This window comes from Chiloscyllium punctatum, chromosome 8 (genome assembly GCF_047496795.1).
Source record: "Chiloscyllium punctatum isolate Juve2018m chromosome 8, sChiPun1.3, whole genome shotgun sequence".
Lineage (NCBI taxonomy): Eukaryota > Metazoa > Chordata > Chondrichthyes > Orectolobiformes > Hemiscylliidae > Chiloscyllium > Chiloscyllium punctatum.
This window is the reverse complement of record NC_092746.1, coordinates 1,418,881-1,441,122: the sequence shown is the minus strand read 5'-3', so window position 1 is coordinate 1,441,122 and position 22,242 is coordinate 1,418,881. Positions and strand designations below refer to the sequence as shown.

Sequence of the window (22,242 nt, the reverse complement as noted above, 5' to 3'; positions counted from 1 at the left end):
ATCCACTATTTATTGATTTTTATTTGAGCTTCCATTATGATACAGTGTTCACTGGAATTTGTTTGTATAGTTCTCAATACTTTCCAATGGTATGCGCTGTTTTCATTTTCAGATTTAATGATATCGAATTTGAGGAAGAGAATGGTATTCCTACTCTACCATTTCTGGAATCTTGCTATGCAATAGTTCCAGTATTAGGTAGGAAATTGCACCTTAATTTCTGCAATATACTTATGGGTAAATTTGAAAGAACCTGCGTGTTCTATCATGGAGGGGGAGTTGCAAGCAACTTATTCTAATACTCCTTTAATTTCAAAATGTTTTCTCTTGTTGGCAAGTAACTTTTTAAAAAATCTTTTAAGTTATGGCATAACCCAAATGTAATAATGCTATAATATTATGTGTGAATCATTTAACCTTTTTAACTTTTTTTGTTAGTAGTAAGTCCAAAGATAGGAAGGCAAAGAAAATGCAAAAAGCATGCAACTTTTAGGATTTTTTTTGTCATACCTCTGAGGTATCTACATTTCTGAAAATGATTGTCTTGTAAGCAAATAATTGGAGGGCTGTCAGGGTCATATATGATGTAACTAAGCAGCTGATTGCTGACAGGGTAGGAAATTGTTGCTGGTGGAAGGTTGACATTTTTGCAGCATGTTCCACAGCCCCATCTGAAGAGAGAGAAAATCCCAAGTTGGACTTTTAAAATTTGCTGCTCTAACTAATAATCAATCTGTTCATAGTATGATTTCTTGGATGGCATGCTAGTTGTATGAAGAAACAGTGGGTCAACTGGGCCTGGATTCACAGGAGTTTAGAACAATAAGGAATCTCATGCAAACATACAAAATTCTAACGGGAGTCGAGGATGATATTTTCCAGGGGATTGGGAATTGTAGTGGTGGTTGTCCAGTAGAAGAAGCCATGGTCCCAGATAAATGGTATGCCATTGCAGATTGAAGGCATACCATACCACTGAACCTGTGGAAGTCTCTACCTCCAAGAGGCTGTGGACACCAAGTCACTGAATGTGATGAAGAAAGAAATTGATTATGAGAGGCTAAAGGTGTCAAGGGGTATGTCATCCGGCACTGAGAACATCAACCATGATCACGTTGAATGGCCAAGGGGGATTGATAAGGCAACTGATCTTCTCCTGTTCCTAATTATTGTGTTTCTCTCTGTTTCTATATAAACCATTGCCCAGCTGAATATTGACTTGTTCGTGTACTGTAAAGTAACTCAGCTTATCTAATTCTGCCAGTCTTTATGTTCTACACAGGAGCACCTTAAAATTACTATGACACAGATCATGGGAAACGTATAATATTATGCCATAATTTATATCACAGATTAGTGCTTTAGAACATTCTGTTGAATCACAGTTGGAAAAGCAGGTGGGTTTAGGGTAGAGTGGTGGGTTGGAAATAGGGTGAGGTTGATCGAAAATGTTGAAATCTGTTTCTTTCCAAATCCACCTGAACTCTCACATTTCAAGATTTAACCAAATCTGGAAGATGGATGGGCAACCAATCCATTCCAAGGATTTAGGTGGTGACTTCAAGTACCGTAACGATGCAGCAAGCCTGACTGTTGTGCAGTTTCCAAGCTTTTACTCCTGGAGGCTGGGGTTCTCAAATATCATGCCAGCCAATTATTTCCTCAAGATGACACTTGACAGATCAAAGATGAGTGGCTTCTTATTATTCTGTGGATCCAGGGAACTGCCTGAAGATCCTCTGTGGTTACCACCTCTCTCCATCTCTCCCACCAGGCTGCAACATCTCACCTTCCCTTCATAACGAGTCCTCTAATCTTCCTATCCCCGGCCCATGTTACTCAATCGCACACACCCTTCAGTTAACCCCCATTTCTGGCATGGTCATTCCTATTATCACAGCTTTCAGAGACCTGCTGTCAGTCCAGTTGAAGACTCCATTCTCAATCAACCCATGTCCCAGATGAAGAACCAATTATTGACTTCCCCAACATGCAGTGGGGTTAAATGTCCGCAGTGTGTCAGGGAGATGTGATGGTAGCGGAGTCCCAAATGATGAATTCCTCATCACCCTGACTTTCTGAACAACCTACTTCCTGAGAGTCTGGTCAGTAAAAATTCAGCTCATAGTGTCATTGGATTGGCATGTTTTACATATGGAAAATCACTAAATTGATGGTGACGAGACAGCAGCAAGACACCCAGTAAAGTTAAATTTCATTCTACCCTCTCCCTGCCCCAAGTTCTGATTGCATTGAATGGAAATCTACTCCTTGGTGTCACGTGAATGTGCTGTGAGTAGTTCAGAGAAGGTTTACCTGAATAATTGATTCCTGAAGAAAGGCTCATGCCCGAAACGTCGATTCTCCTGCTCCTTGGATGCTGCCTGACCTGCTGCGCTTTTCCGGCAACACATTTTCAGCTCTGATCTCCAGCATCACTTTCTCCTTACCTGAATAATGCTTGGTTGCCTAATGAGGTTGTAAAAGCTACACTTGCATCTGCCGGAGCTTAGAGTAAAAGGCAGATTGATCTCAATATGTGATCTTAAAGGAGCTGACAGGCTGGATGTGGAGATGATCTTTGCTTTTGTGGGAGAATCTATAATTCAAGGTCATCATTTAAAAATAAGAGTCATCCATTTAAGACAGAGGTGGTGAATTTCTTTTCTCTTAAAGGATCAGAGGTCTTTGGAACTGTTTTCCTCAAAAAGCTGTGGAAATAGTGTTGACATATTTTTAATACAGAGATGGATAGATTGTTGATAAGGGAGTGTCAGGTTATCAGGAGTAAATGGAAATGTGATCAGTTGTGGAGTATTATTAAATGATGGAGCAGATTCTGGGGCCAAATGACCTCCTCCCAATCCTAATCTGCATGTTTGTATGAATCTATGCATCTATGGGCCTGTCCATAAAAGCCTAATAAGTAAAACTCTTTTCTTGCTGTGCTGCTTGCTTACTTATTTTCTTATGCGTCACTGATTTTTTCCATCAATTCAGAGGAGAACTAACTCTAACCTGGTCAGTTTTGTTTTAAGGAAAACAAACCCTTCTGAGGCTTTTTGTTCTTTCCTTAATGAAACTGTCTTACATGAAAAGAGGAGAAAGTGAGGACTGCAGAAGCTGGAGATCAGAGAGTGTGGCGCTGGAAAAGTACAGCAAGTCAGGCAGCAACCGAGGAGCAGGAGAGTTGATGTTTCGGCCATCATCAGGAATGTGATGATGTGACCATGACCATGGTGTGGAGCAAAGGAGGCAGACAGGGGAAGCATTGCAAGAAGGGAGAAGGAGGACTTTCCCCAGCTATAAATCAAGATAATGTTCATCTCCCTGACTGTGAAGGTTGAGTCACCCTGGCATTTTACACCATTGGATCCTTCCTGTTGAAAGCAGGTGATATTGCATCGTGAGGCAGCAGCGCTAACCACCGAGTCACCGTGTCACCCAAGTTGTCACCTCTTCACTCCAAGGAAACAGTTTGATTATGTTGCTTCAACTCCTTCTTCCCAGGGATGGTTAATTTGTCATGTTTTTAATTTTTTTTATAACAGTTTCTTGTTGCCCCTTTAAACTCATGAAATGTTTTTTTTTCCCAGAAAGAGTTATTGGTAATTTTTGCAATCCTTGAACAATTATTAAAGTACTGAAGTTTACAGTATGTTTCCAACATACCTTGCAATTCTGATTGTCTTACATTATCTCCTGGGATTTGGAGACAACCAGAAAAACAGGAGGAGGAGCAAAAACCAATAGCAGCCAAGCATAGTGAAAAGAACAGTATTGTGAGTCTCTGCCTGGTCAAAAGCAACTTCCCGACCCTGCTTAGACTTGCCATTCCCCAGTTGTATACTCATGTCAGAGTCCCATTTACAATGTTCCCTCGATTAACATCAAGTAGTAAAAGCCACCGTCAAAAACATTCATTCAACAGCTTTAAACAGCATCTCATCAAAAATACAAAAGAAAATGAACAATTCACTTATGTGCAACTCCTTAGTGTCTATGTTTCTGTGCAGTGCTTATTCAAGTGACCAGTGGCTGATGTAAGGTTGCTGACTTATAGCTGGGGGACTTAGGGAGAGATGGCCTTTAAGGTCGACCCTGAGTTTCGCCCTGGGCATAGAGGATCTGACTTTGAATTGCACCATCTCAACATGAAAGGCAGCAGCTTCAGCAGCTGGCTGAGATGCAACAGCTTGCATGTTGATCTTCATGGTTCTCACATCCTCTATCTGAGAGCTCTGCCCTGCAGCTCTGAAACATTAGGGAGCCTCTGCCTCTGCTGCATTGGGAACTGGGACAGTAGCCGGCAGGCACTCTGTTCTTCATTTGGACTGTGCTGCCCGTCATTTCCATGGTAACATGACATAAAACCTGATATTGGTTTGGAGTGGTCCCTTGTGATTGACTGGAGTTTCCCTGCCAATGCATCAAGAATCTGTGTGCACCATCATTTGCATTTTCGTGTATTCATCCCCAAAGAGGTCTTCATCCCCTACAGAAAACTCCTTTATGATCTCACCAGCCAGGGAGTTTGCACGCAAGCTGTCCTACTTCTTTGGTTTATCTCCACTTAGTATATGTTGAATGATTCACTATGCACTGTTTGTAATTCTGTATCAGCGTCTGAAGTTATCAGAGTTTCAGCCCCTGAGCTAGTGGTTGCATGTATAAAGTCAAACAGCAGTACCTCCTTTCTGCAATACTTTTCCACACTGACACTGTGTGACCTTCGAGAGGCTAGTGCAAGGACTACACAGAATCGTCGGAGTTGGCTTGGAGTAGAATGGTGAGGGGTAGGGTGGGAATGAGAACACAGACAAAATCTGCCACAGGGAATGTGGATAAAGACTTTGGGTGGACTACAGAAACATGCTGGTGAGAGTTGCTGGAGGCCTTGGTGTGCTCCTCTTTATGCATCTTTAGAGGCTGAGTAAGCATTCATTCTTAATATCTGAAAACAGCTAAAGCAAAAAAGCAGCACAAGAGGGTGGAATGGGTCATGGGAAGAAAAGCTGGAATTGCCAGGTCCTAACACTTGCAGTTTTCATTTCCTGACATCCTTTAGGGTTAGGAACGAAGAAGGTACAAGACTCAATGATTTACCATCAGCCACAGTGGCCTCAGGAATGTTTAGTGGCTTGACTTTGTGGCATTGATCTCAATGATTTGGTGGACTATCTTCTCGAGGGTGCTGAGCAGATGCAGGCGAGTTGGTCTTCCTGCCTATTGTGGACCACCTTCCCCAGAAACGGAGAGGGCAGAATACCAGTGTCAGTGTGTTAAAGTGATGCATGGTCATCACTGAATAGCTGTGGAGGTGGGTAAAGGTGTATGTAGTGTTGGAATGTTCAGTAAGTGTGTGTGGGAAAGTATGATGTAAGGATGTTAGGGATGGGTGTAGGGGAAGGAGAGAGGTTAATAAAGTTGGGGGGGAGGAGGAGATGGTGGTCCTGAGTTTCAGGATGAGTTAGGAGAAAATGAGGACTGCAGATGTTAGAGGTCAGAGTCGAGATGAGCTGCTAGGTGAGTGATGGGTGTGGTGCATTTGCAAAGTGGCTGGTGAAATGGGTGTGAGATTGATGTGCAATTTCATTCAATCTCTTTAACTCCCAAATGTGACCGTGAAACTTCATTTGTTCTGCGGATTGTCTCAGGGATTACTCTGTGCATTCAGCATCTTTTCCACTTTCTCCCATTTCGTCCGGAGGGAATGTTTGAAAGTTTCCCTGCCCCTGGCTTACAAGTGTCACTTCTAGTGCTTAGATTCCAGGGTTTGCTTCACTGAACTGGGAAGGCCTTTCCCTCAAATACTGATAGATCTCAAGTACAAGAGCAAGAGGTGATTTTGAAATTAGTAGACCTCAACTGAAGTACTGTGTACCACATTATAGGAAAGATGTGAATGCATTTGAGAGAGAGTGCGGAAATGATTTACTGCAGTGGTTCCGGAGATCAGTTATGAGGACGAATTTGAAGAAGCCAGGGCTGTTCTCTTTAGAGATTTTAGAGATAGAGATTTTCAAAATCATAAATGGCTAGATAGAGTAAGTAGGAAGAAGCTGTTCCTGCTTGGAAAATGAACAAGAATGAGAGAGCATGGAACTAAAGTGATGTGCAAGGATGATATGATAAAAGCACACAGTGAGTAGTTCGGATCTGGAATGTATTCCCTAGAAATGTGATGAAGGCAAGTTCATTTGAGGCATTATAAAGAGTATTTGATGATTAAGAATAATATTCAGGGGTAATTGGGATAAAGCAGGAGAATGGCACGAAGTAATGATGCTAGTGTGAAGGGCCAGTGCAGGTACTATGGGCTAACTGGTGGCCTCTTATGCCGTAACACTTCTGCAATTCTTAAAGCTCTCTCTCCAACCAAAGTCTTCCAAAGCACCATTTATCCCAGTTTGCAGCTTTCCTTTTATATGAACTGTGCCTCTCATTGAGAAGGTTACCTGGTTTATATAAATGATTACTCGCATGTTACACAGCACTGTGTAGTCTGCAGAGACTGCTGATAACATTGAGCCTGCTGTAGTTTTTAGTGCAATGTCCCACTAATATAATGGACATGAGGTGGGTGCTCTGACAGCCTAGAAATCTTACTCATTCTACCTCCCCAAATACAGGTGAACCACTGCTCCTGAATATCTCTGATCTATTCCAGGCAGTGATGCAGGTGACTGGCAGAGAAATGTCATCTTTCATTGAAACCTTTGGTTAATTCCACATCCTAGAAACAAATGAGTTGTACTAACCTAATACTTGGTCTTTTAGTTTCTTCCATATAAGATGGAAGTTTGAAAATTTCATCTGTTCATTACCACACAAGACTTTACAAAAAGCATGCTGAAGCAACTTCTCTCTTGAACGGAATAACCTCAGCATCCTCGTCTCCGAAGTTACAGTTTTCAAAAGTAGAGCAAATTTGAGCAAGGTCAGAGAGTTGAATGCATGGTTCAAAGGTGTTTGTGGGATAAATGGATTGCAACTCATAGGAAACTAGTGGGTAAAGTGGGATCTCCCATAGAACTATGCTGGGACCAGTGTTCTGGGGAGTCATGTAACTAGTAGAGGAGGGATAATACAAGGGGATAAGTGGTAAATTATGTATGGTCTAATGGCCTTTTTTTAGAGATGCAGTTTCAAGGTGACCAAGTCTACGACCTAAATGTTCAAGAATTTTTCACTTTTTACCAGGTTAGGAAGGTAAAACCAGTAGGTTAGCTCTGCTATTTAAGGATGATGTTTGTGTAGTAATGAAAGATTACCTTATTTCAGAAAATTCATATGTAAAGGCAGTTTTTGTGTGGAGAAAAGAAATAATATTGTGACAGAACATGACAGGCTGCCTGACAGTGGTTACACTACAGAACAGAGAACACAGGAAGAAATAACGGGGGTACATCAGAAAGCAACTTCAATAATCATAGCTTAATCTTAAACAAATTGCATGAATTGGTTTGGCAAACACAGCCTGGAAAATGAATTTATAGAGTCTATCTGGGGCAATTTCATACAGTTGTCTAATCTTGAGTATTCTACAGGTCTTTTATTCATCCTTGCTGTGGAAGACGTAAACAATCAGAAAAATAAAGTCATAGAGCTATACAACATGGAAACAGGCCCTTCAGTCCAACCCGTCCATGCCGACTAGATATCCCAACATAATTTAGTCTCATTTGCCAGCACTTGGCCCCTATCCCTCTAAACCCTTCCTATTCCTACACCCATTCAAATGCCTTTTAAATGTTGTAATTGTACTAGCCTCCACTACTTCCTCTGGCAGCTCATTCCATACACACATCAAACTGTGTGAAAAAGTTGCCCCTTAGGTCCCTTTTATATCTTTCTCCTCGCACCCTAAACCTATACCCTCTAATTTTGAACTCCCTGACCCTGGGGAAAACACCTTGTCTGTTTACCTATCTATGCCACCCATGATTTTATAAACTCCTATAAGGTCATCCCTCAGCCTCTGCTCTCGGTAAAATAGCCCCAGTCTATCCAGTTGAAAAACAAGAAGTAAAAAGGATGAAGGAAGTTAAAACAATCATAATCACTAGGGAAAAGATACCAAGTAAGGTAGAAAATTGCTGGGCCAAACGACCTGTTCTCTGAAATTTTAAAATGCAGAGATAGTAAATGCATTGTTTGTAATGTTCCAGAGTTTCCTGGATTCTGGAAATGTCTCAGCAAAAATTGTAAATGTAGCCAATATATAAGGAAGGAGGAAGATAGAAAGCTGGAAACTATAGACTAGTTAGCCTAATGTCTGTCTAAAAGAAAAAGTTCAAAAACATTATTAAGGAGGTATTTCAGCAAGATGGTTAGAAAATCATGAAACATTGTTTACTCTGCTTGATTTGTATTGTGAAAAAGAGTTTGCCTAATTCATTAGAGTTCTTTGAGAAAGTAACAAGCAAGCTAACCACCTGGATTTCCAAAAAGCATTCAATATGTTGTCACAGCAAACAATATGGCACAAAGTAAAGAAAACCTCGTGGTGAGGAGAGTAACAAATTAGTTTGGAAAGAAGCTCGGTGAGTTAATAAGGAGCAAAGTGATGAGCCATTTTCAAGTTGACAAACTGTAACTAGAAGTGCAGCAGGGATCAGTGCTGGGGTCTCAACCATATACAATCTCTCTTCTAACTGGTATTGGTGTCTAGGATGAAGTGACTGAAGATATTACAGCTAAGCTGCTGATGATCCAGTTTGTGATGGCTACATCCTATGAATGAATAAATGAAACTGATTTCAATGTCCTATTTATTTTAATTTTGAAATAAATACTTTTCCAACAGCTTGCTTAATTATTTTCAAATCATAAAGGTTAGATAGCTGCTGCAAGTGGTTATGAATTGCAGAGATGTCCTCTTTACCTCTAATTTCAGTTTCAGTATTTACACTAAATCTCTGTCGCTTTTCCCTTACAGATAAACTTGGCCCAACGGTCTTTGCTCCAGTTAAATTAGATTTTGTGGGCAATATTAAGGTAAGTGATGTGTTATTTTATTCCTCAAGGTGTCATTTATTCACTGTTTGTCAATGATTATTTATAAAATAGATTATATCAGCTTTTTAAAACCAATTAAGTTTGATCATGGTTGCAAAGAAGTATTCTATTTTCAGAAAATAAATCAGAAATACATCACTGATTCCATAAGGTTCACTACCCTTCAGAAGATAGTACTGTATGAATTGGAAACTGATGAGGCTACAGTGAGGAACTCTGCCACTGAGGCACTCCTTTGGTTGAAGAGGTATGCATGTGCAGTTTTCTGACCTTTTTTCAACGAAAAAGAACTTCTTCATTTGTTCAGCCCTGAAGACATAGGTTTATATTTGGAATGTGCTTTCATGCTGTGGTGCTAGTGAATCTTGAGTCTTTTCCAAACCCATTCTTCACACATCTCTGACAAACGAGGGGTATCAGTCTGATTGACATGAAGGGACAATCAAAGCGAATGCTGCAAATTGACAGGCTTTTTTTTCATTAAAGGTCCCTAAAGAGTAGTACCTCTGGTTGTTAATTCCACTCTTCTTCCTGTCCCTCCTGTTCCCGAATGCAGTCACTCTTTTATATACGCGCTACATACAATTAGCTCCAAAAGCAAAATTTGAATTGGAGAACTTTCTAAACAGTATTACTGTGTAATAGATAGAGTTGTCTACACCAGTTCACGCTAATGAGAATATGGTTGTCCAGCAGTGAGGGTGTAAATATGTAATTGGATTTTTTTATGATGATTGTAAATAATCGTCATTGTTGCTTCATTGAGCCTTAGAACATTATGAATAATTGGGAAGTTTAAGCATCTGTATACATCAATTCTTTTCAATTGTGGCTGCATTGTGTTGTCAGATTATATGTCCCCCATAGTTACCGCAATGTGAGATTAAAAGAGGCCATTGTGTGAATACTCTAAAACTGATAACAATGTTGACCGACATTGAAGTAAGATCTAATTGTCATTTATGAAGGAAGTTCCTTTCCTTTTGATTTTTCTTTGTTCAGTCTTTCTTCCTTTCAAGACATTTGCTTCTACTTAGATGCTATTGAAAGAGACTGCCTCTGATAGCCCACAGACCCACAAGTACACACAAAAACAGAAATTGCTGGAGAAACTCAACATATCTGGCAGTATCTGTGGAGAGAAAACAGAGTCAATATCTCAAATCCAGCGTCTCTGCTTCAGAACTTCAGATTACTGGGAGGTGGGGGAAAGTGAACTATGGGTGGAGATGGAGACCAGAGAGAGAGAAAACAGCAGTCTGGTAGAAAAAGGGATGGACAATGGTAAGCCGGGGAGAAAGAAAAGCTGCTAATGGGAACTATTACTAGATGAAAATGGGTTGACTGTGGTGAAAGTAGACCGTGTAATGACAAGGCTTGTTGTGTGGGTGTGGGTGAAGGACGTGGAAGAACATACTCAGGCCCTATAATTATTGAACTTACTGGGTTATGAAGACTGGAGGGTTCCCAGATGGAAAATGAGATTGAGTTTTTTCCAGCACGTGCTGAGCCTTACTGGAGAATGGCAGCAGGTGCAGTTTTCCCAAGTATTGAACGATGTGGGCACTGGCAAGAAAGTTGGGAAAGTTGGGTGTGGTCACTGATGAGGGACTTCTCTGTGCTGATGCAATAAGGCCCATTTTCTAATCAAGTGTTGAACTGCGAGATGGGATTCTTGCTAGTGAGCAATGAGAAGTCCATTTGCATGCATTAGCATGTATTAATGTCATATCCTTAGTTAATCTCACATCATTCCTTTGGGAATTCCCATTCTCCCACCTGCTGGATAGCAACCAATTTTGGAGACCCGCGACGAACATTTCAGGGCATGCTCCATGGGCAACGACCATATGCATTCCCCGTTCACAGATCTTGGCATTGGATAGGTACCAATCCTGCTGCATCCGCATGGCATATCTCTGATCCACTTACAATATGGTTCAGCATTTTACTGCAACCCTTTGGATGATATGGAAGACTGCAGAGGGAAGGGAGATCACTGACAGTCAGAACCACCCTGACCACAACGAAGGGACAGTGCAGGATGATAGTTGGCCTGACAGGCTAGGGATGGGTGGGGCTTAGTGTTGTGAGATGAAGTTGTAATTCAGTGTGTTGTGTCGGAACATGTGGAGTCTCTGCACTGATTGGCCTGATGGAGGATGAGGAAGAAAGGAACATTGAGGTTTTGTGTAGGGGCCCCTGATCATCAGGCTGAGGATATAAGTCACTGAACCAAGCATGATCAGCATTGTCTTCCATGCTAATGGGAAGGTAAACGTACATTGGAAATGGCAAAAAGCTGGGACCTAATCTGTGGACAGATTGTGTTTATTTCTGTCTGACAAGCGAGCTGTATGTGAGAAATGCCAGGCTCGCCAAGCTGCAGTTACACTAAAACACTAGGAATCCTGCAGCAAGCATCTCACCCCCAACTCCCCAAAGCCTGTCCACCATCTACAAGGCACAAATCCAGAGTGTGATGGAATATTTTCTACTCACCTGGATGGGTGCAGCCCCAACAACACTTAAGAAGTTTGACAAGAGCCAGGGCAAAGCAGCCACTTGATTGGCACTGCATCCACAAGCACTCACTCTCTCCACCACCACTGACACTCAGGAGCAGCAGTGTCTACCTTCCACAAGATGTATTGCAGACATTCACCAAAGACAGTGGTTAGCATTGCTGCCTTACACCGCCAGGGACCCGGATTCGATTCCAGCCTCGGGCGACAGTCTGCGTGGAGTTTGCACATTCTCTCAATGTCTGCGTGGGTTTCCTCTGGGTGCTCTGGTTTCCTCCCACAATGCAAAGATGTGCAGGTCAGGTGAATTGGCCGTGCTAAATTGCCCATAGTGTTGGGTGCATTAGTCAGGGGTAAATATGGGGAATGGGTCTGGGTGGGTTACTCTTCGGAGGGTCGGTGTGGACTTGTTGGGCCGAAGGGCCTGTTTCCATACTGTAGAGAATCTAATCTAATCTAATCCTCAGATAGGATCTTCTAAACCCGTGACCACTACCATCTTGAAGGACAAGATCAGCAGAAACATGGAACATCACCACCTTCAAATTTCCCCTCCAAGTCAAACATCATCTTGACTCAGAAGTAATTGCAGTTCCTTCAGTGTTGCTGGGTCAAAATAGACAGCAGAAGTTTAGCAAGTCAGCTCATCATCAGTTTCTCCAGGGAAACTAGGGATGGGGAATAAATGCTGGCACAGCCAGCAGTGCACACTAACTGTGAATTAGGAAAAAGAGCAGTGATCTTGTCACTGTTGTTGTGCAGCATTGGCACAGAGAAATGAAGGAGGAACAGGTGCAACCAGCCAGCCCAGTACCAGCGTACATCCAAAACGTCGACATCTCTACTTCCTGATGCTGCCTGGCTTGCTGTGTTCTTCCAGCCTCCTGCCTATCTACTTTGGATTCCAGAATCTGCAGTTGTTTTGTCTCTAGCTCAGTATCAGCAGCAATATCCAGTGAATGCTGAATATCCTCCACATGATGTTACAGCTAAAGGTCTGTTTGAGATGCGCAAGAGGCCCAGAGTCTATCATCCTCAATGCCATTTCTTCCAGATGAGCAAGGCACAATGTTGCTGGCGAGTGAGGGTTCTGCAGGAAACCATCTTTAAATTATGTCAGCTGCTAAAGCAGGAATTGCAGCACGGAGTGAATGGCCGTCTTATCATGTCAGTTTCTGTTCTGATAGACAAATGCAGCTTCTTTGTTTGCTTTTGTTGTTGCTGACTAAAGAATGAATGTTTGAATAATTTGAAGGATTTCCCCTATACTATTGTCTCCCACTGAAGAATGCTGGTCTACACTTGCTACTGAGGAGAGAGTAGCACAGACTTAAACTGGGTTCTAAAATGAGATGAGGCGAAGGATGGGCAAATTGTGTTTCTTGGTTCTTAAACAGCAACAGGTGTAAGAAAGTAGACTTGCATGTAGAAAGTGTCAGCTGTGCCAACATTGTTTTTGGTTGCCTTCCTATATTGTGTGCGATGTGTAGGGCAGCTCTGGACTGCCAGTGCTTGACCTGGTGCCCAGCTGGTGCCAGCGCCAGGGATCTGGGAGGTTCTGGCAGTGATGACCATTCCACCTACAGCGAGTGTATGAATGCAAGGAGCAAGTAACATGTAAACTTGGTGTATCGAGGCATGTTTGGGAAGGTAGCTTGAGAAAACCTGCTAAATATCACTTGTTTACTTAATTTTTCTCCCAATGATACTCCATATTCCATCAGAAGTATGACTGCAGTTGATGTCATGACCAGTTAACTACCTCTGTCCTCACACTTTATTCTTTTTTACTTGTTGTTTATGAGGACCTGAAGGTATTTTTTCACAGGAAATGGCATTGTGGAGTGTGAGGCCAGGTACTAAAAGGGTTTTAAACCCAGTGGGCTGAACACCATCATAGGATGGTCTGTCATATCTATGTCAGCTCTTTGAAAGAGTTATCTTCTTAATCCCACTTTAACAAAAATCTTCAATGTTTCCCCCTTCAAGTACTTATATTCATTTTGGAAAGTTATTATTCAGTATGTTTCCATCACCTTCTGCACTTATTAAAAAACTAATGTTACGCCATGTTCTTTTGCCAGCTCCCTGAAATAATATCATTTTTTCTTGAAAGCAATAGTGTTGTTCATATGCCTTTATTTAGACAAACTTTGCGCCTGTACAATGATTTAAATTGTCAACCTGTTGTACGGAAGCTTTTCAAAGCTATTTAGTTAGTTTATCCATTTTTGTAGATTGCTCTGTTTAGATATTCCACCTAGTGGCAATTTTCAGTATTGCCTAAATCAGCAGAATCCACCATAATTTTAGTGAGTGAACTTGTTCTAAGTTAAAAATCATACAACACCAGGTTATAGTCCAACAGGTTTAATTGGATGCACACGAGCTGTCGGAGTGACGCTCCTTCGTCAGGTGATAGATGGAGCGTCACTCCGAAAGCTAGTGTGTTTCCAATTAAACCTGTTGGACTGTAACCTGGTGTTGTGTGATTTTTAACTTTGTGCACCCAGTCCAACACCGGCACCTCCAAATCAGAACTTGTTCTAGACATTGTTATAAAATATATCAAGAAATAATGAATAATCGTGTGAAAGTCACCATTCTTTTCATTGTCAATGTTTACGTGACAGAGGGTTAAAGTTTCTGAAAGGATTTCTGGAAGAAGTGAACAATGGAGAAAAGGATATCCAAAAAGCACTAAGTAAGTCTGCATTAACCACTGTTTTTGTGGGATTGCCTTTTTGTTACTCTGTTTAATCAACGTAGCAAAAAGAGATAGAAAAAGGCCAATCAACAAGAAAGAACCTGCATTTAAATAGCACCTTTTCTTCTCCTTGGAATGTCCCAAAACATTTTATAGTGAATGAATTACATTTTGAAGAGTGCTCAGTAGCTGTCAAGTAAGCAAACCCAACAGATTCCTGTGACAACAAATATCAATGAGATGCATACAATCCATTTGGTGCTGTCTTTTGGGGTAGATTTTGGGCAAGACAACTTCTGATGTCTCCTCTGGATCATTATTGTGCACCCACCCACCACACACACACATACACACACACACACACACACACACACACACGCACACACGCACACACAGCAAGATGAAGCCACTGTTTAATTTAAAAATGTGAGTGCAAATGAACATTCCACAGTGTTGTCACATGGAGACAGGCAGCCAAATCAATTCAAGTTTTTGACCAAAATAGTAAAAATTAAAACCTTCAAAGAGTGTCAAAGTTGACCGTAGAGCTTCTTAACCAGGCTTTTTGAATAACCATTCCTGGACTCTCTGGTTAATCAATACTAGACATCAGTTCGTATCTTAAACAAGAGATTTAGCAGCTTCTTAATAATACAATGTCATTAGTAAAGCAAAATTAAACAAACATATAATTAGTATATGCTTTAAACCCCAAAAAAGGCAGCTCAATGGCTCAGTGGTCAGCACTGCTGCCTCACAGCACCAGCGACCCAGATTCGAAACCAGCCTCGGGTGGCTGACTGTGTGGAGTTTGTACATTGTTTATGTGTCTGCATGGGTTTCTGCCAGATGCTCTGATTTCCTCCCATTGTCCAAAAATGTGCAGGTTCGGTGGTTTGGCAGTGCTAAATTGTCTGTAGTCTCCAGGGATGTGTACGCTATGTGGATTAGTCATGGGAATAGTGTACGGGTCTGAGTGGGATGCACTTCAGAGGGTCAGGACAGATCAATAAGCTGAATGGCCTATTCCTGCACTGTAGGGATTCTATGAAAAATGTTTGTTTTCAGTCCCATTTACATAAAAGACAGACAGAAAAACAAACACTGTTAAGGGATAAGTAAAAGAAAATAACAAACTGACCAGATTGCTTAAGCGGTTTACATGGTGTTTTGTTCCACAGGCATAGATGATGTTTTCTTGGTAGATTTCCTAAAGATGTCAAGCAGTGTCACCTTTACAGTTTACTCAGATAATGGCAGTGATACTTGGTTTTCTATTCTCTGAGCTTTGAAGAGCTGCTCATGGAATGTTAGGCAGGGAGCTTACAAATCTTCTGCTGTAGTATCAACAGCTGGATTCCTTTTCCAGAGGAAAAATACTGTCCAAAATCAAATACAAACTCATTCAAGGTCTGCCATCTGCTTGAGCATAAGGTATTTTCCAGACTTGCTGGAACCAATTCTCTTGTTCTAACCTCGTTAGTAGAAACTTCTACTATCTGTTTAAACACAATGCTAATCCATGGTAACAAAATATTTACAGAAGCTTTTTAACCAGGAACCAACTTACAATTAATTTCCAGCCTTGGCCTTGTGAATAAACCTGTTTGGTTTTATTTTCCTTTTAACACAAGCTATTACCCCATTGTCCAAATGTCATATTAAGCTCTCAGTTTTTAGTTCACAGCTCCAAATCAAAATTGATTTTAAAAAAAGGAGAAATTGGGGTGGGCTCTAACAACAGAATGTGATTTGGTAGTGCACTAACAAATTGGGGGAGTTCTGTACTTGATATTAGGAAATATAAATCTTCTTTTGACGAGCTGTATCTTTCCAGGGATACCTTTGCTTTTGTGACAAGGGAGCTGTGTCTCACTAAATCAATTCAAAATGAACCAAAAGTCAAAATCCAGTTGCTAATTAAACTGGACAAGATCCTTTTTCATTGCTCTACATTTTGTAATCTGGTAACCTGTGCTCACTCTTCGTTTTCGTTTTCTTATACCCTGAACTTAATTATATGCTAGAGGTTGTAAGGCAAGATTAAGGAAACAATAAGGCTACAGTTGTGCTGCGAATCATTTGGCACAAGTAGTGCATTTCCTTTCTTATTGGAGTAGCAATATTTTGGAGGCAATTTTTTTAAAAGCTCCACTACAGATGAATATAGCTGGAACACACCCCAACCCACCTGGCCCCACTCTGTATACATTCTGTGTGCTTGCCACCCTCTGTGCTTCTTCCAGTGGTACTTCACTGGACAAGATCTGATTAATGCGATAAAGGTTTTACTGTATCTATAATTCACTCTGGAGAGGTGGGGTACCTCATTGAAATATTTAAATCAAGCTTCCATAGATTCCAACTATTATTTTGAGTTCTTAAAAATCTATATTTAAGACAGAAATACTTGTATTTATGTATTGTCATTGTTAGCCTTGGAAATTTCAATTGTATTTTACAGCTAATGAATTGACTTTAAAGTGTAGTCAGTGTTACTACAGGCAATCGCAGTAATGAGTTGTGACCTTAAGTGGCTGAGCAATAAAAGCTGCTTTTTGAATGATAATATGGGAGCATTTAATTCTACTCAAGAAGACGGATACAGAACTGGCTCAAAGGTACAAGACAGAAGGTGGTGGTGGAGGGTTGTTTTTCAGAATGAAGACTTGTGACCAGTGGAGTGCCATAAGGATCGGTGCTGGGCCCTCTACTTTTTGTCATTTACCCAAATGATTTGGATGCGAGCATAAGAGGTACAGTTAGTAAGTTTGCAGATGACACCAAAATTGGAGGTGTAGTGGACAGCGAAGATGGTTACCTCAGATTACAACAGGATCTGGACCAGATGGGCCAATGGGCTGAGAAGTGGCAGATGGAGTTTAATTCAGATAAATGCGAGGTGCTGCATTTTGGGAAAGCAAATCTGAGCATGACTTATACACTTAATGGTAAGGTCCTAGAGAGTGTTGCTGAACAAAGTGACCTTGGAGCGCAGGTTCATAGCTCCTTGAAAGTGAAGTCGTAGGTAGATAGGATAGTGAAGAAGGCATTTGGTATGCTTTCCTTTATTGGTCAGAGTATTGAGTACAGGAGTTGGGAGGTCATATTCCGGCTGTACAGGACATTGGTTAGTCCACTGTTGGAATATTGTGTGCAATTCTGGTCTCCTTCCTTCGGAAAGATGTTGTGAAACTTGAAAGGGTTCAGAAAAGATTTACAAGGATGTTGCCAGGGTTGGAGGATCTCAGCCAGAGGGAGAAGCTGAACAGGCTGGGGCTGTTTTCCCTGGGGGGTCGGAGGCTGAGGGGTGACCTTATAGAGGTTTACAAAATTATGAGGGGCATGGATAGGATAAATAGGCAAAGTCTTTTCCCTGTGGTCGGGGAGTCCAGAACTAGAGGGCATAGGATTAGGATGAGAAGGGAAAGGTATAAAAGAAACCTAAGGGGCAACTTTTTCACACAGAGGGTGGTACGTGTATGGAATGAGCTGCCAGAGGATGTGGTAGAGGCTGGTACAATTGCAACATTTAAGAGGCATTTGGATGGGTATATGAATAGGAAGGGTTTGGAGGGATATGGGCTGGGTGCTGGCAGGTGGGACTAGATTGGGTTGGGATATCTGGTCGGCATGGACGGGTTGGACCGAAGGGTCTGTTTCCATGTTGTACATCTCTATGACCCTATGACATAAGGCCTCCATTTGGCACCTAATCCATTAAATAATCAATCCATTGTTATATGTCTCCTTCCATATAATTCTGTTGTTTAATACAGTATTCTTTAATTAGCTTAAAGAATTTAAGTGGGTCAGCGCAATATGTGATTTTGTTTTCTTTAGTCTTTAATTGGATGTGATTATCAGCATTTGCTGCCCATCTCTCGTTGCCCTTGAACTGGTTGTCTTGCTGAGCATTTTCAGCAGGCAGGAGTCAGTCACGTTACTGTGGGTCTGGAGTCACCTGTAGTCCAGGTAAGGATGATAAATTTCCTTCCCTGAAGAACATTAGTAAACCAGGTAGGTTTTATGGTCACCCTCATTAACACAAGTTTTCAACTTCAGATTTGTCGATTTGAATTTAAATTACACAAGCTAAGTTGGTGGATTTTGAAGCCATCCCATGAGAGTTAGTCTCATCCTCTGGATTACTAAACCAGTGATATTGCCACTACACTCTGGTATAACATGAGGAAAGGTGATCTGTCTTTTCTGCATCAGTGTCTAAGAAAGGGTGTATCTACGACTATTAGAATGGTGAAGATGAGGTCAAGTACAGTTTTTCCCTCTGGTTCCCTCAGTACCTCCCACAGACCCAATCTATGTACTTTTAGGATTCAGCCAAGTGGTGGTGTTACCAGGGTATTTCTCATAATATACATTGAAGAATTCCACCCAGAATACATTGTGCCCTTGCCCACTCAGTCCTTCTTTCAGTGGTACTCTATGGAGGAAACCTGATTCACCAGCCAAGGAGGGTAGTAGGAAGTAATCCGAGGACATTTCCTTGCCCACATTTGACCTGAGGTCTTGAGACTCCACGGAGTCTGGATTTATTGTTGAGGAATACCGGGGATCTGCCTTCTAACTCCCAACCCTGGTTGGACTGAATTGCTAGTGGGGTGTGACATCCCAAGATTGGGTGTGTTGGTATTGAGGCCATTGTCAAACTCTCAGAATCCTGCCTTCCTAACAATGTCATGCTGTTGCTTGCTCTTCTTATGTTGGCATAAGCCCCCTGATGTTATTAAGGATGACTTTGCCTGATTGACAAGGCTGGGTTTTATGTTGCCATTTCTGGTGCCTGGCTTAATGTAAGGTGTTCATTCCTTTCTTTATACTTTGTGGTTGTTTGATACAATTGAATGATGTGCTAAGCCATTTCAGAGGATATTTCAAAGTCAGCTTCATTGCTGAAGGCCCGGAGTCACATGTAGGACAGACCAGGTAAGCAATGCAGCTTTCCTTCCATAAAAGATGATAGTGAACCTGATGGATTTTTCTACAACAATCAACGTTGATTTCATTGGTAACTATTAGACTAGCTTTTGATTCTAGCTTTATTAATTGAATTCAAATTTTCACTTCCATGCTGAGACTTGAACCCATGACCTCAGACAATAAAGCTGATTGTCTGGATTATTAGTTCAATTATATCACCACACTCAAACAGTCAATTATAACAATTAAGAGCAAGAGCATTAAGTTGATCTACCCTGCTCTTCTACAGATCTACTCAGTTAAAAAAAATTAAAGAATGTTTCATTTTCTTGCAATCTCACTCCTATGATACTGGGGGATGCCAGTCACAAAATACTTATGCTGATTAGTGGGAGATTTGATGCCACCTTTACGTGGCTGAATTTACATGGAAAAGTATTTGTTGAAGCCAGGGCTGTGTGTAGGACATTCTGTGTACTACATCTAGATTCTGGCAATAGCTATAGCTTCTGCATTTGTTGATATAATCTTTTTGTTATATTTCCATGATGTCAGTCTATTGTTTGACAGATTGCTGATGTGCTTCAGACTGAACATTGGCTCCTGCAGTTGTGTATAACTTTTATACATTTTTTAAATTTCCTGTTAATTTCCTTTGGTTCTCTTGTTTAGACACATCGTACAGTAGAACATTACGCCAATATCACGGTTGGGTCGTTAGAGGTGTCTTTGCAGTAAGTTTTTTTCTTTTCAAAATATGGCTTGTATATTTGAATATTCCTTTTTCCAGTGAAACCATTAATAAATGCAATTGCCTTATTCTCACATTCACAGTTGGCATTAAGAGCAGCTCCATTTTATGAAGGCTTTATGGCAGCTCTTGCTGTAAATGAAGGAGATGAACAGAATGAGGCTTTCTATGAAGGAATGAAGAGAGATTTAAGCCAGTATCTTCCGGCCATGGGGAAGCAAATAGAGATCTTGGATGCTTTGTATGAAGAATATAATTTAGAATCCGATGAAGTGGTATAATGATAAATTACTGTTCCTCATAATGTTGATTGAAAAGGAAGAAATGTGACATTTTTCGGTCACCTTTCACCAAAAATGAAATGTGCAGCAAAATATTAGTTTCTGTTTTAGCCAAGCCCTTTGCTTTCAGTTGAACTACATTCTGTTATATTCCAAAACTTTATGTGTGTGCTCTGTAATGGACGATGGAGGTATATTTCTGCATGCGTGTTTGAAGGTAGTGGCATATTTAGTGAGTGCTTTTCATCCAAGTATATTGGAGTTCAGATATGTCACCTTATTCCTTGAAAACCTCCTAGCAAAATGACCACCAGGGCCTGAAAATTTACAAATTAACTTGAAACACTGATCACTATTTATGTTTGATGTCATTGCAAGTTCATCCTGAAAATAATTGCTTGTTCTCTATTTTGTAAATTTGAGTTCTTAATGCCCTCTAAGACATTAAGATACGAAGACTTTTCTTTGTATTGAATCTGCTTGAATATGGTACGTTTCACATGTTAGAGATCATGCAAAGACACAATGAGCTTAAGCAGTGGAGCGGTGTCCACCAATGCTGGAGAAACCTCAGCAGGTCTGGCAGCATCTGTGGAGAGCAAAATAGGATAATGTCTTGGTTAATTTAGTTCTTCGCTGAAGAAGAATCAAATAAGACTCAAAACATAACTCTGTTTCTCTGTCTGCAGATGTTGCCAGATCTGAGTTTCTCCAACATTTTCTGTTTGTTTCAGATTTCCAGCATCTGCAGTATTTTGCTTTTCTTTGAGCCATTAATTGACATAATGATTGAAAAATATCACCCAAAAGCAGATCCAGTCAGTCCAAATCTAATAATGTATGAATTTAATATAATTTATGATGTGATAGAGAATTTTGATTAAATCAATGGACATAATTTTAATCTATTTCATAACCTGCACAGCTATAATGTAATTATGTTTTAAATATGATTTGTGGAGACTGCCACTGAACTTTATTTAACATGAAAGCTAATTTGAGAATATTACAGCAGAAACACTTCTGACCTCTGCTCGAAGCAGCAGAGTTGTTTCGGCTAGGTCTGTACACACTAATCCATGCAACTCTCCCTACTTTAGCTGTTCCAGTCCAATGTTTCTGAAGTGAAGTGATAAGTTGAAACAGTATTCTACCTAATTATGTAAAGGGACAGAAGAATTAATGGCCAAGGCACGTGCCAAAGTAATCCATCTCCAATGCAATTTGCATGCACAGGCTTCTGTAGACAACTGACTGGAACACAAGATCAACTCCAAACCTAATTGGGGAAAAGGTCTGAGCTATAAAAGAACCTAGAGAATAAGTTGACATGAACATTTCAAAATTATTACTCAATGTAAAGAAGTTGCCAACACTTTTCTTTGGCAAATTTATGGTCCTGCCAACTTATCACCTGGGGTAACTGAACTAACTTAACCTAGTCTAGATTTTAGAAGTCTTTCTACGATGCAGTAAATGGACTTAGCCTGTAATTATAGCCATGAGAATTTATTTAACTGAAATTGCACTGTGTGTACCTATTGTGTGTGTATATACATATATATGGATAAATTTTGTACTTATTTAATAAAATGTTGCATTTTTCTTATATTTTTTGATATAATTGGATTGTTAATGGGAACACGTTGACAATCATAGCATCTTGAATGAGTAAGGACCTTCCAGTTCAGAATCAAATGACTGCTAGAAATGCAAGAGAAAACAAATTGGCATTCAAATACATTTAGATCTTCAGACAATCCTCCTTTTTATATAATTATAGGACAAAGAAACTGACCCAAAATTACAGGAGGTATGCTTCCTCAGCACTGATCAAGTTCAAAATTACAAGGTGCTAATTAACTTAAAGGAGAGATGATGCTGCAGAGGTATTATTAATCTAGCATTAGATATACCTTCAGGGTCCAGGGTTCGATTCCAGCCACGGGCGACTGTGCAAACTCCACACAGACATTCTCCCTGTGTCTGTGTGGGTTTCCTTAGGATGCTCCGGTT

General features: G+C 40.7%; 1 protein-coding gene across 5 annotated transcripts in view; it reads left to right on the top strand.

The window, feature by feature from the left end:
• Nucleotides 1-21,837, top strand: part of plekha8 (pleckstrin homology domain containing, family A (phosphoinositide binding specific) member 8) — a 77,937-nt gene extending 56,100 nt beyond the window's left edge. For all 5 annotated transcript variants that reach the window (XM_072575019.1, XM_072575020.1, XM_072575018.1 and 2 more), the window contains 6 exons: nt 113-198; nt 8,942-9,000; nt 9,138-9,268; nt 14,180-14,250; nt 19,867-19,928; nt 20,029-21,837. In XM_072575019.1, the coding sequence (XP_072431120.1) occupies nt 113-198; nt 8,942-9,000; nt 9,138-9,268; nt 14,180-14,250; nt 19,867-19,928; nt 20,029-20,226 (607 nt within the window). In that variant the 3' untranslated portion in view covers nt 20,227-21,837. The remainder of the gene's footprint in view (nt 1-112; nt 199-8,941; nt 9,001-9,137; nt 9,269-14,179; nt 14,251-19,866; nt 19,929-20,028) is intronic.
• Nucleotides 21,838-22,242: the final 405 nt, after the last annotated feature.